Below are 14,280 nucleotides of genomic sequence, written 5' to 3'. Positions count from 1 at the left end.
AGCTGTGGGGAGGATCAAGTGAAAGGACGGCAAAAGCACCAGGCACAGAACCCGAGCCACGGAGGCCCGGCAGCCTCAGCTACTGCTGCTGCTGGTGTGGGTGTAATGGAGAACTGGACTCATCCGGCCAGCTGCCAAGAGGGAATCGAGGGTCCAAGGCTGGCAGAGCCCAGGGAGGGGGCACCGCCCCAGCCGAGAGTTGGACGGCAGCACGTGGGAGTCGCCCCGCGAGGCTGGCATTTGGCTCCCTCCAGCTTCCCCAAGGGCAGAGCCGGGAACCTGGTCCATGAGCCCTTCTGGAGGGCGGGCGGAGCAGCCCCTCTCAATCACCAGGAGGAGGCCGCCACCAGTGGTTCCCTTTGTAGGAGGAAGAACAGCAGGACATGTGAGGAGGCATCGCGGGTTCCCGGAGAAGCCAGAGGTCCATGGTCCCCAAGGTGCCAGCTGGAAGTGAAGGTCGGCTGCACCCTCCGTGAACAGGAAAGTTCCAGAGCCCTCGGTCAGGAGGCACCACCCCGTGTGGCTTGGCGACCTGCTAACACCAGCACAGAACCCTTCCCCTCCAGGGCCCACCCACACCCGCTGGCACCTGGACCAGGATGCAAAGGCGCACTAGGCCTGCAGGACGGGCCAGCCTGCAGGAAGCGGGGGAAGGGCTCAGACAAGTCCCGCCAGGCTGGGTGGACCCCACCAGGGCGAGGGCTCGCGGCCACGGCAGGGCACCCAATGCAGGGAGACCCCAGGCCGTGCAGCTGAATGCTTCTCTCGCTTCAGGGATTAAAACAAAGTACTTTTTATTATTTAAGAAAAGTCCTATTTTCTGGATTTTTTAAAAAATAATCCAGTGGGATAGACAGTAATGAAAGTCATGGTTAGCAAACTTTTTCTGTAAAGGGTTAGACAGTTAATATTTTCAGCTTTAAGGGCCAAGAAGCATATCAATATTATGTCAGCATAATATATGCATAACCCATGGACACAGACAATAGGGTGGTGAAGGCCTGGGGCAGTGGGGGCGGGGTGGGCTGAGGGGATCAATGGGGACAGGGGGACATATGTAATACTTTCAACAATAAAGAACTATTAAAAAATTACATGACAAAAAATATTAGGTCAGCATAGGAGGAAGTGAATTCCACATTTCTTAAATGAAATTCAAATTTAGTGATGAGTACTTTTTGTAATATAGGTCTACTAATGAGAAGATGGAATTCTGGAAGGGGTGCAAGATAATATTTCACTTAATTGGGCTTGAAGAGAGCCCCGTATCACCCAGCAGCTCACTCCCAGGCAGAGAACTGGGCTGGGGTGCAGCAGGCCAGCCCCTGAAGGGTGGGCACCCGTGGATCCACCTCCTGAAGAGTGGGCTCCCGGGACCAATGCTGGATGCCAGGGTGAATTAGGTTGCTTTCTCTTGGATGAAGGTTTGAGAGCTTTTCTATGACAAAAGGCTTCCCGTCCCAGCTGGCTCCCTGCAGCCCAGGCCCTGGGGCTCTGAGGACGAAGGGTGAGGATGCTCCCACAGCATCTGTGGAGAGGGGGCTCCCACGGCCCCTTCGGAGAGGGGGCTCCCACGGCCCCTTCGGAGAGGGGGCTCCCACGGGCCCTTCGGAGAGGGGGCTCCCACGGCCCCTTCGGAGAGGGGGCTCCCACGGCCCCTTCGGAGAGGGGGCTCCCACGGCCCTTCGGAGAGGGGGCTCTCACGGCATCTGTGGAGAGGGGGCTCCCACGGCATCTGTGGAGAGGGGGCTCCCACGGCCCTTCGGAGAGGGGGCTCCCACGGCATCTGTGGAGAGGGGGCTCCCATGGCCCTTCTGATAGGGGGCTCCCACGGGCCCTTCGGAGAGGGGGCTCCCACGGCATCTGTGGAGAGGGGGCTCCCATGGCCCTTCTGATAGGGGGCTCCCACGGGCCTTTGGAGAGGGGGCTCCCACGGGCCCTTCGGAGAGGGGGCTCCCATGGCCCTTCGGAGAGGGGGCTCCCACGGCCCTTCTGAGAGGGGGCTCCCACGGCCCTTCTGAGAGGGGGCTCCCACGGCCCTTCTGAGAGGGGGCTCCCATGGGCCTTCGGAGAGGGGGCTCCCACGGCCCCTTCGGAGAGGGGGCTCCCACGGGCCCTTCGGAGAGGGGGCTCCCACGCCCCTTCGAAGAGGGCCGGTTTGGCTGCCTGCATGGCAGAATGGTCAGGCCGAGCCGCAGGCAGTGACCACCCTCCCGCTCATGCCTTCAGCAGCCCTGCACTGAGCAGCCAATCCACCCTCGGAGCTGCTTCCTGGGGGCACCCCCTCTAGGTCTCCACCACTCAGAGCTGCTGCCTTCCTCCTCTGGCGCCCTCATCACCCACGGGACCTGGACGAAGGCCCACGGCAGCCTCTGAGAGGCCTGGCGCGCTCCCTGGGCGCCCCTGGCAGGCCCCTGGAAGGAGGCCCGGTGACCTGACCAGCACTTCATTGCCCCAGGTCCCCCGAGGGCATCACGCAACACCCACATCTCCAGGCCAGGGTCGTCTCGAAGGCCCTCCTGTCCTCTCGGCACCGGGTAAAGGGACGGGGCTGGGAGGTGATCAGAAAGGATGTACAAGCATTTGCTGCCAGTGCCCCACTGCTCCACACCCAGAGTAGGAAACCGGGAGGACAACGGACGGGCAGCTGTGTGGACACAGGCTCCCTGGGCCTTGCTCTCGGGGCCCTGTCGCCCAGCACTGCCCCCTCCCCAGGAAAGCTGGACTGGGGTGTGGACTCCCCCAGGTTGGGCAACTTTACCTTAACCAGCTTCAGCGAGAGCCCAAACCAGGAATGCCACCTAAGATTTAAAGGAGCAGCAGCAACCAGCCAGCCACGCCGAGGGTCACTTGCCCAACACGGAGCGGGGAGAGCGATGCGCTGCCTGCAGAACCCCTGGACCGGAGCTGCCGAGCAGCTGACCCTGTCCTGCTCTGGCCACTCTACGTGCTGCAGGGGCCAGCCCACCTGTAAGCCAGACTGATTCTCAAAGGCACGACCGAGACCAATGCCTCCCATGGAGGCGCAGGCAGCTTCTCAGAGCAGCAGTATCCCGAGTGGAGCAGGGGCCGTGGACAGCACGATGCCGCGCCCACCCACCTCCTGCTCGCGATGCAACTCCGAGGGAGGGAAGACGGGAGAGGCCCACTGCCCCTCCAGTCACCACGTGACTGAGCCCTCATTTTAAGGGGTGCACACTGAGACCCAGAGAGGCAAAGAGACTCATAGAAGGGGGGCAGTTTGGGGCCTAGGACCCCTGACTTGGTCCCCTGTCCTTTCCACCTCTCTGCACCTCACCCATCCCATCAGCTGCTTTCCCACCTCCTCGGAGACTCGTTCTTCCTCCCTCTGCTCCACTGACAGCAGCAAAGAGGCTGTTCCATGTTTTCCACCAACTCGTTAAGGATTTTCTGACCTTCGGTGACAGGCCGGCCTGAAGCCACCTGGACTGGACACTGTGACACACACACTCAGCCAGCTCCAATCTCCCCCCGTGAAGCCCCAAACCTAGAGCAACAGCTCTTCCCCGGGGCCGAGGCGGCCTGGCGGTCGCCAGGGCAATGCCTGCCCTTTGCGTAGGACCCCAAGCCTGGACTTCAGATTCCCGCCGTCCTGCTTTTCCCAAGGGCACAAAGCCCCTTCCCCCAGCAAACCCTGCCGCTCCCCCTCGAACGCCTCTGCGTCTTTAAGGTGCAACCTGGGAAACAACCTCACAAACAGAGACTTGCTCAGTCCTGAGAAGCCACGGCCTGAGAGTCAAGAGCGCGGCTTGGGGTCCGGGTTCGAGTTAGTGGCCAGAGCGCAGGACTCTTTCTCCCTCGGGGGTCACCTTTCAAAACTGCCCCTGCCCAGCAGGAGCCTCTGCCTAGGACTCGTGGGGCCCTGGAAGGCTCCGCCCAGCGGGCCCAGGGCTGGACCGGAGCTCACAGGAAAGACAGTGCCCAAGCGTTTTACTTCATAAAATAAAAATAAAACCGACAGCTTTGGCTCATCTGACTGATGGAAGGGACAAGCTGCTGAATGAGGTGGCTGAAACGTCCGATGCCACGTCACTATGCATATTCTTCTTGGTATTTCCTATTTCCTACTTGCTTGTGAGCCACAAGATTTAACTATAACCATTAGGAGCACAGACAGCAGTGGGCATTTCACAGAATGAAAGATTCTACTAACAGCACACTTAAGGTCATAGATCTTTATTAGGCCTTCCTTTGGAATTAAGAAATAAAAAATATTAGCCTGCCATCTTTTAGAATTAAAATTTAGCCTGCCGTCGCTTGGCCTGGGTAGGAACACCACTTAGGCAGTGGCTGACGCCACCTCGAAAGGCTGGAAGTTAGAAGACCAAAGGTCTAGTCTGGTTCCGTGTAAACGTAGGCAAGTTATTCCAGTTCTATGTGACTCAGTTTCCTCAAAAAAAAAGAAGGAAAAAAAAAAGACTGGTACTGACCTTTCCCGGGGACCAGTGTGTAATGTTAGAACGTGCTCCAAGAAAGGTTGCAGAACATCAGACAGTGATATGACCCAGTGTTGTTGAGACAGGTCAAGGGGGAGACAGCAGAAAGAGAACACAAAGCCAATTGCAAAAGAGAAAAGGTGAGCTTTCCAATGACAACCTCACATCCTTTAAAAAAAAAAAAAAAGGATCAAGTGCGAACCAGGGGCCTTAGCAAGAGTGCCATGGCAATGAATCCACGGGAATTCTAGTAGCCCTTTCTACAACTGGTGCTGGACAACTAACTGGACAGCCACCCGCTAAAGAACAAAGTTAGGCCCCTACCCCACGCCGTCTGTAGGCATCCCTCGGAGGCACTGTGGGTTTGGCTCCAGGCCACTGCAAGAAAGCTGGTATCATAAGAAAGCAAGTCATAGGAGTTTTGCTGGTGGAGGGTCTTGCCTTCAGTTCGTAAAAAATGTAACATCTGTGAAGTGGACCAAAACTAGCTACACCTGCACAAAAACTAGCTCAAAATGAATCAAAGATCATTGTGAAAACTAAACAATAAGACTTCTTAGAAGGAAAAATAAACATAAATCTTCTTGACCTTGGATTAGGCAATGGTTTCTTAAATTTGACACCAAAAGCACAAACAATAAAAGAACAAACGGATAGGCCCTGGCCGGGTAGTTCAGCTGTTGTCCTGATACGCCAAGGTTGCAGGCTCGGTCCCCGATCAGGCACATACAAGAAAACCAATAAATGCATAAATAAGTGGAACAACAAATCACTGTTTCTTTCTCTCTCTCTCTCTCTCTCTCTCTCTCTCTCTCTCTCTCTCTCCATTCTTTTCTCTTTAAAATCAATTTTTTAAAAAAGAAAAGAAAAAATGGGTAGTCTTGCATTTCATCAAATTGAAAGAACAACATCACGGAAGTGAAGACAACCCACAGGATGGGAGAAAATTTTTCCAAATCATATATCTGATAAAGGACCTGTATCTAGAATATGCAAAGCACTCATATAACTCAATAATAAAAAGACAAATAAGCCAATTAAAAACGGGCAAAGGATAAACATTTCTCCAAAGAAGATATACAAATAGCCAATAAGCACATGAAAAAAATGCTCAACATCATTAGCCATCAGGGAAATGAAATCAAAACCACAATGAGATCACTTCACACCCACTAGGATGCTCTCATCAAAAAGACTCATACGATAGCAAGTGTGTGGAGAAAGCAGAACCCTCACCCACCGCTGATGGGAAACGCTGAGCTGCTCTGGAAAACAGTCCAGCAGTTACTCAAAAAGCTAAACATAGTTACTACATCACCCAGCAACTCAACTCCGATGTATATTCCCAAGAAAAATAAAAACGTGTGTACATAAAACTTGTACAAGTACGTTTATAGCAGCATTTTTCATAACAGCCAAAAAGTAGAAACAACTCAAACACCCATCAAGTGATAAATGGATAAACAAAATGCAGTCTGTCCATTGAATGAACTATGACTCAGCTAAAAAAAGGACTAAAGTACTGATACACGTTTAATATGGATGACCCTAGAAAGCAATATGCTAAGTCGAAGAAGCTAGTCACAAAAGACCACATATTGTCTGATCCCATCTATGTATAAAATGCCCCAAATAGGCGAAGCTCTATAAAAAGTAGACGCTGCCCCGGACCAGGGAGGTAGGAGAAAAGTGGGAACGTGACTGCTAAAGGGTACAGGGCTTCTTTGGGGGGGAGGGTGATGAAAATGTTCTAAAATTGATTATGCTCATTCTGTGAACTTACCAAAAACCATTTAATTGTACACTATAAGTGGGTAAACTGTATGGTCAGTGAATTGTATCTCAATAAAGCTCTTATTGGCTCCTTCTTCCCCCCAAAAAAGGAAAAGGAAGCAGGAACCTTTCTTTACACTGTAGGAGTACCACACCTGCTGTGCCAACATAATTATTACTACATCCCATTCCCTCTCCAAATGCCCTGGCTTGTAGATAAATGTGCGTCACCCCCTGTCACTGTGTGTTATCAGGAGGTGGCTTTGCCCCCTGGGCTTCAGTTTCCCCATCTGTAAACCAGGCTCCCCCAGTTCTGACCACCTCTGACACAGCACTATATCCCAAAAGCTCTACTCCAGAAGCTGTAAAATCCTGCTCAGTTGGCCATAGGTTCATCATGCTTTGGAAGATGAACCTAAACTAGCAAAGAGTTGAAGCCCTGGGCCAGCATTAATTACTGGATCCCAGGAAACAGAGGCAAGACAAAGAGGAATTCCTTAGTGCACCAGTTACCGATATTCAAATTTCCTCCGACGCCACTAAGAAAGGTGATCCGATCACAGCAACGAGGGGAAACTGCTCTAACCACATCCCCTACAAATGAAAAAAGATCAGCATTTCCTGTGAGGGGCCCTCACAGAAAACACAATATCCTCAGGGAACTCGGCAGGTTTGGCAGCAGGCAGTCTTCTCTAAATGGGATTTGGTGAGGCACTCAAGAGGGCTAGGTATTGTGACGGCCAAGGTCACCTGATCACACAATGGGATGATCATGTCCTAGTCCCGTGGTCGGCAAACCGCGGCTCGAGAGCCACATGCGGCTCTTTGGCCCCTTCAGTGTGGCTCTTCCACAAAATACCACGTGCGGGCGTGCATGTACAGTGCGATTGAAACTTCGTGGCCCATGCGCAGAAGTCAGTATTTTGTGGAAGAGCCGGTATTTTGTGGAAGAGCCACACTGACGAGGCCAGAGCCGAATGTGGCTCACAAGCCGCGGTTTGCCGAGCCACAGTTTGCCGACCACTGTCCTAGTCCTCCTCACCCATGACTGCTGAGAAATAACATTACACCACAGGAACTCAACAGGAGTTATTTTGTTCTCATCCCTTTTACACTCGTGAGAATGAGCTTAAAAACAGCCTTTCTACTCACTCCCCACCCTCCCGGGCCTTGTTCTGTGTGGCAGGTCCCACACGCACAGAGAGGTGCCCCATCTCAGGGTTTTGTAGTAGCAGATCCTTAGGAACAAGGTAAAGTGAAAGAAGGCACGGAGTGAACCCCACTCCCATCAATCCACCCAAGAGCAGGACAGACAGGTGCTCACCAGGACCATCGAGAACGAAATGAACACGAAGACAGATGATGGTGGCAAATCGCCCCCATCTGGTCAGCAGTCCTGGCCATGGAGCCAGTTACCAGAGAAGAAGGCGAAGGGTGGGGCCGAGCTTTGCCTGGAGGCAGGGGAGTGGTCAGAAAGAACCAACACATTGGCACCAAGACAGCCATGAACTAGCCTCCAACTAGGAGAGCAAGGCGTTTCAGACCAGACGCCCCCCTCACCGCTGTCGGCCTCTTTAGAGAGGCAGGTGTGGGGAAAGGACCAAGGAACCATTCAAAAGCTGGAGGCCAAGAGCAAGGGAGAGAGGAGCCGGGGGGATCTGCATGCAGAGGTCTGCGCGGGTTTCTGCTGGCTGCCGGTGTGCAGCTTTCTTAGATCAGCAAGGTCCCTTCTAGCCGCAGCTGGCCAGGAAGGCTGCAGCTTCCGATGGTGAATTCCTACATCCAAGGGGGTCCACGGGGCTGGGAGGTGGAGGCAGCTGCCGCTCTGTGCTGCTCAGAGGCCACATTTCAGGATGATGTGGTAGCCATCACTGCTTTCCGCTGCAAGAGGGAAACACTGGGCATTTTTCAGGAAGAAAGGCATGGCGCCGTGGCATGGGGGAGTCACGGGAGGCATGGAATAGGGCGCCACGGCAGCCCCATCACCGATGTTGGCGAGACCACAAAATCAGGCTGCACTGACAAAAGCAGATACCTCCACACATGCCTTCCCGTCTGTCTGACAACAGGCCTTCCCACCTCAGCTCCGGGCCCAAGGACCAAAAGGCCCACATCCAAGGAGGCTCTGCACACACTGTTTCTCAGGTGAACGGCCTCAGGGCCGTAACGAAGCAGCATCATTCTGATGGACTCCACACACTCACTGCCTTTCCTTCTCCTGGCCCACGAGCTCGACTCCTTCCTCAGGAGGGCCCTTCATACCCCCGCGCCCCGCGTCCCCAACCCACCAGACCCAGCTGCTGTATTCCATGCTCACTTTTCCTAGAGCCCGAGGTTTAGAAAAACTCAAACACATCTTCTGTCCACCTGACACTGAGTCTGTGGGGGACACACTGTCTGGCCAGGACTTCCCTTTCAGAAGTGACTCTGGGGCCAGTCTCCCTGATCCTCACCCGCCAGGCCAGGCTTCACGGGAAGTTTGTGCTTCTCCTTCCCCGGACGCCCCCAGGTAACATCCTCTAGGGGGACAGTGCGCAGGCAGCCCCCCTCTCTCAGCATGTTACCCTGGGGGTGCAGCCATCATGCTTCAACTAAGCGAAAACAGCTGGTGGGGGCTTTACCTTTTAAGGTGCTGAGGACAAAACAGGATTCATCCTGGAAATTCTGCACCATCTGAAAGGCAAGAGAGAGACCATGTCCCTTCAACCATGAGCTCAATAGGAAAGCCTCAGGGGTAGGAGCCCAGAGCCCGGACTACATTTTTGCTCGCTTTTGTTTTGCTGTTTCCCAGTTACTGGGTCTTCCAGCCCCTATCACAGACACAATACAGGAGCCTGTATGTATATAGTACCAAAGATAAAAAAAATAGTGTGCTTTAAAAACCTGGGTAATTAGCAGGTTCTGATTGTGAGTCCTAGGAGGGCCAAGTACAGGAGTGGGCAACAAATAGTAGGTTTACAGGTTTGAGTACGTGAAACACATCTATAATAATAAAGGGTAATATGCTAATGAGACCAGACATCATTCCAGATATCCTTCCTGACGAAGCCGGGGCCAGCAGCCAGGGGAAGGCCTACTCTTGCACGAATTTTCGTGCATCGAGCCTCAGTCCTATATAATAAAAGGCTAATATGCTAACGATATGCTAAGGCCACTCAATCGCTCGCTATGATGTGCACTGACCACCAGGGGGCAGGCACTCTGACCGATAGGTTAGCTTGCTGAGGTCCAGCCAATCAGGACTTAGTGAGATGGGCTGGACACGCCCTGGAGCCCTCCCACGGTCCCTCCCCAGCCCTGATCGTGCACCAGGCCTCTAGTAGTTAATAAAGCTACTGTAATAATCATAACCTGCAAGTCTTTTTCCATAATGTGAATGAAAAAGGAGCCACCTGCTAACCTGACAAGCTAGGGGAGGCCTGCGTGAGGCCGTACAAACTCAGACCTGAAGTGACCGCAGAGGACGGTCTGAATGAAAACTTCCCAACTGCAAGAGGTCCTGGCGGGCATCATGCCCTAGGCTGGCACTGCTCCCTGACAAAGGCCAGTCTTCACCGCACCTGAGCCCGTCTGCTATCTGGTTTTGCATCTAGGATAACACACCTGATAACATGCCTTTGGAATGTCAACGTAATTTCCTCTTTTCCTGGGCCCTCAAAGCACAGCCTCCCCAGAGCTGAGACCACAGATCCCTTCATTGTCATTGTTGTTAAGTTAGTTGTTGACTATTAATTACCTTATACCCACCAATGTAAAAGAAGTGTCTATTCCTTTTACTTTTCACCCAATCCCAGAGATTTCTCTGCTTTGCCTTCTCCCGCCTCCCTAATCAATCACCAATGAACTTCATGTAACCCTCTTACACCTTCTCCTTTGACTGTAATGTATAAAATGAAGGTGCAGAGGAGGACCACTATGGCAGTGTAGGTAAAGGCCAGCACTCGCCACCTCCCACAACCACATCGAAATTACAATTAAAATACAGAACCATCATTCAGAACAGCCTGAAAGCTGGCTGAATGGCAGCCCTACAACTAGAGACGTAAAGAAGAAAGCACATCGAGACTGAGAGGAGGGATGGAAGCACGGAGGCACAGAAAGGGCTGGGCCAACACCCATGTGTAGCGTTTTTCTAATTGGGAGAGATATCATGGCTATGGAGGCCTCCTGTGAGGAGCAAGGGGTCCCAGCCCCATACCAGACCCCCAGCCCAGGGTTCCAGTGCTGGGAAGAGCAGTCCCCATAACTTCAGGCTGTAAAAACCAGTGGGGATTGTGGCTGAGTGACATGGAGGCGGTTGGAGTGCCAGGGAGTTCTTCTTAAAGGGCCAGCACATGGACTTACCCAAACTCCATCCCTCTGGGCTCCAACACTGGAGTGGCGGCTTGAAAGGAACGTGAGACATTAGGGAAGGAACTAGATTGTCTGGCATCGGGGCAAGAACCTGAGGGTGGCTTTCCTCCAGATGGGGGCACTCACAAGGGTCATTGTTCCTGTGCTGGGACCTCCCCTATCCCAGAGCTGACTGACAGCCATCATCTTGGCTCACAGGGAAAATTTCCATAAGCTTGGCTCACACTGTTTGCTCCATCCTGATGATTCCCTGAGACCACACCCCATCCAATTTGCAGCCCCACTGAAGCTGTTTGCATTGGCTTTTCCATATATATATGGCCTGTCCAGGTTCAGGCTTCAGACTTTCCTAAAATCTCTTAAACAAGAAGCAGCTGACATCAATAAGAGAATTAAGACCCAGCACTAGCACCAGCCTGCCTTGCTTCACAGTTGGGTGCGCTTGGTCACTTCCAAGCCCAACACAAGTAGTAGCCATCTGCAGATCTCTCTGCAGCTCTTACCCCAGGCAGTGACTGACTTTGCAACTCCTGGGAGGCCTCAGAGCCAGTGCACCAAGTGGACAGCTTCAGACCATAGCAGATCACAACTCCTCACATTCACAAGTGACACACTCAAGGGGAAGACACATGCGCACGAAAGCCCCACTGAAGCAAGTCCCGCTCCATAGAGGTGTCTCTTGCACAGCAGCTCTTCCACTGTAGTTGCCACTGGTCCTTACAGCCAATTGGTGTGGGGGTCAAGTACTTCCAGTGACACCAACAGCAATCAAAGCTCAACTACAACAAGACAGTGTACACAGCCCACACAGGGGCACACCTAGAGTGCCCAGCTGAGAAGACTGGGGAGGTGGAGCCACTGGGGCCTACAGAACACCTACTCCACAAGGTCACTCTACCAACTCCAGGAGACACAGCAGCTCAACCTAATACATAAAAACAAACACAGGGAAGCAGCCAAAATGTGGAGACTAAGAAACATGTCACAAACGAAAGAAATGGAAGCAAGCAAACTACTGAACACAGAGTTCACAACAATGCTTATAAGGTTGTTCAAGGATCTTAATGAGAGCTTTAAGGGAATTAATGGGAGCTTCAAGGGACTTACTGAGAATTTCAAAGACATGAAAAAGGACTAGTGAGACATTCAGCATACATTAACTGAAATAAAGAATAATTTACAGGGAGGCAGTAGTAGAGGATTCTGAGAATCAAATCAACGAATATGAGGAAGGAAAAAACACCCAATCAGAAGAGCAAAAAGAATAAAGAATCCAAAAATATGAAAATAGTATAAGGAGCCTCGGGGACAACGTCAAGCATAACATCATTAGCATAATGGGGATGCCAGAAGAAGAGATAGAGCAAGATATTGAAAACTTATTTGAAGAAATAATGACAGAAAACTTCCCTACCTGGTGAAGGAAATAGACTTACAAGTCCAAGAAGCACAGAGAACCCCAAACAAGAGGAACCCAAAGAGAATCACACCAAGACACATCATAATTAAAATGCCAAGGTTAAAGACAGAAACAATCTTAAAAGCAGCAAGAGAAAAGCAATTAGTTACCTACAAGGGGGTGCCCATACAACTGCCAGCTGATTTCTCAACAGAAAGTTTGCAGGCCAGAAGGGAGTGGCAAGAAATATTCAAAATGATGAATAGCAAGGACCTACAACCAAGATTACTCTACCCAGCAAAGCTATCATTTAGAATTGAAGGTCAGATAGAGTTTCAAAGACAAGAAAAAGCTAAAGGAGTTCATCACCACCAAACCAGTATTACATGAAATGTTAAACAGCATTCTTTAGAAGAGGAAGACAGAAGAAAGAAGAAAGGGGAAAGAAGGAAGAAGAAGGAGAAGAGATAAAAAATATGAACAACAAAGTGGCAATAAATACATATCAACAACTGAATCTAAATCAAAATAAACAAACAAGAAATTTAATGAACAAAATAAACTGACGGATAAAATAGAACAGAGGCATGGAAACATGGAACAGACTGACGAATTTCAGAGGGAAGGGGGAAAAGGGGATGGGAAGAGAATAACCAAAAATGTTCTATGCATATATGCATTACCTATGACACAGACAATAGGGTCGTGAAGGCCTGGGGCGGGACAGGAACTGGGTGGAGGGAGGCACTTGGGGGAAAAAGAGGGGGGACACCTGTAATACACTCAACAATAAAGGCTTCAAAACAAAAACAGGAAGCAAATAAGATGTCCTGATAGGTACATGTATAAACAAACTGTAGTATATCCATAAAGGGGAGCATTATCCTATATAATAATAGAGAAACATGGTAATTAACCATAACTCTGCTGCCCTTCCCATTGGCTAATCAGCAAGATATGCAAATTAACTGCCAACCAAGATGGCGGCCAGCAGCCAGGCAGCTGAAGCAAACAGGAGGCTTGCTTGCTTCAGAGACGGAGGAAGCCAACGTTCCCCGCCTGCCGCTGCCGGCCTCTGAGCTTGCAGTTTAAGAAACATTGTTGCAATTATAGAAGCTAAAAAAAACCCAGAAACCTGCTTTCAGCAAGCCGGGCCTCAGAGCTGGAGTTGAAACAGTGTTTTGATTATAGAACCCAAACAAACCAGATACCTGCTTTCAGCAGCCGAGGTCTCAGAGCTGGAGCCGAGCCTCAGAGAGAAAGCCGGCTCTCAGTTCCAGTGACAGCCATAGAAGGTAAATAAATCCAAGAATTAAAAAAAAGAGAAAAAAAGGAGAGGTTTGGAGCTTCAGTCGCCCGCCAGCCTGAAAACGGCCCTCATCCCCTCACCCAGGCTGGCCAGGCACCCCAGTGGGGACCCCCACCCTGAAGGGGGTGTGACCAGCTGCAAACAGCCATCATCCCCTCACCCAGGCTGGCCAGGCACCCCAGTGGGGACCCCCACCCTAAGGGGGTGTGACCAGCTGCAAACAGCCATCATCCCCTCACCCAGGCTGGCCAGGCACCCCAGTGGGGACCCCCACCCTGAAGGGGGTGTGACCAGCTGGAAACAGCCATCATCCCCTCATCCAGGCTGGCCAGGCACCCAAGTGGGACCCCCACCCTGATCCAGGACACCCTTCAGGGCAAACCAGCTGGCCCCCACCCATGCACCAGGCCTCTATCCTATATAGTAAAAGGGTAATATGCCTCCCAGCACCGGAATCAGCGGAGCCGCGAGCCTCCCGGCACCGGGATCAGCGGAGCTGCGAGGCCTCCCGGCACCGGGATCAGCCGAGCAGCGAGGCCTCCTGGCACTGGGATCAGCAGAGCAGTGAGGCCTCACTGCCCCTGTGTCAAGCGGAGCCACGAGGCCTCCCAGCACCAGGATCAGCGGAGCCACAAGGCCTCCCAGCACTGGGATCAGTGGAGCCGCGAGGCCTCCTGGCCCCTGGAACAGCATGACAGGGGGCAGAGCCCAAACCCCCTGATCACCCTGCGGCTCTGTGTGTGACAGGGAGCAGGGCCACAACTTCCCTATCCGCCCTGCTCTGTTCATGACAGGGGAAGGCGCCCCAACCCCCTGATCAGCCCTGCTCTGTGTGTGACAGGGTGCGGCACCCCAACCCCCCCATGGGCCCTGCTCTGTGTGTGACGGGGTGGAGTCGCAACCTCCCCATCGGCCCTGCCCTGAGTGTGACGGGGGGAGTGCCCCAACCCCCTGATCCGCCCTGCTCTGTGTGTGACGGGGGGCGGTGC

General features: G+C 52.4%; 1 protein-coding gene across 1 annotated transcript in view; it reads right to left on the bottom strand.

Annotated features, from left to right (window-relative positions):
* Window positions 1-7,137: 7,137 nt before the first annotated feature.
* The window catches only part of TFCP2L1 (transcription factor CP2 like 1), a 61,829-nt gene continuing 54,686 nt past the window's right edge, over window positions 7,138-14,280 (bottom strand). The window contains exons 13-14 of the mRNA XM_014446410.2: window positions 8,852-8,903; window positions 7,138-8,111 (exon numbers count right to left, since the gene is read on the bottom strand). Coding sequence (XP_014301896.1) covers window positions 8,065-8,111; window positions 8,852-8,903 — 99 coding nt within the window. The 3' untranslated portion in view covers window positions 7,138-8,064. The remainder of the gene's footprint in view (window positions 8,112-8,851; window positions 8,904-14,280) is intronic.

The sequence above is a fragment of the Myotis lucifugus genome, unplaced genomic scaffold, assembly GCF_000147115.1.
Source record: "Myotis lucifugus unplaced genomic scaffold, Myoluc2.0 scaffold_536, whole genome shotgun sequence".
NCBI lineage: Eukaryota > Metazoa > Chordata > Mammalia > Chiroptera > Vespertilionidae > Myotis > Myotis lucifugus.
This window is presented reverse-complemented; position numbering and strand designations above follow the sequence as displayed.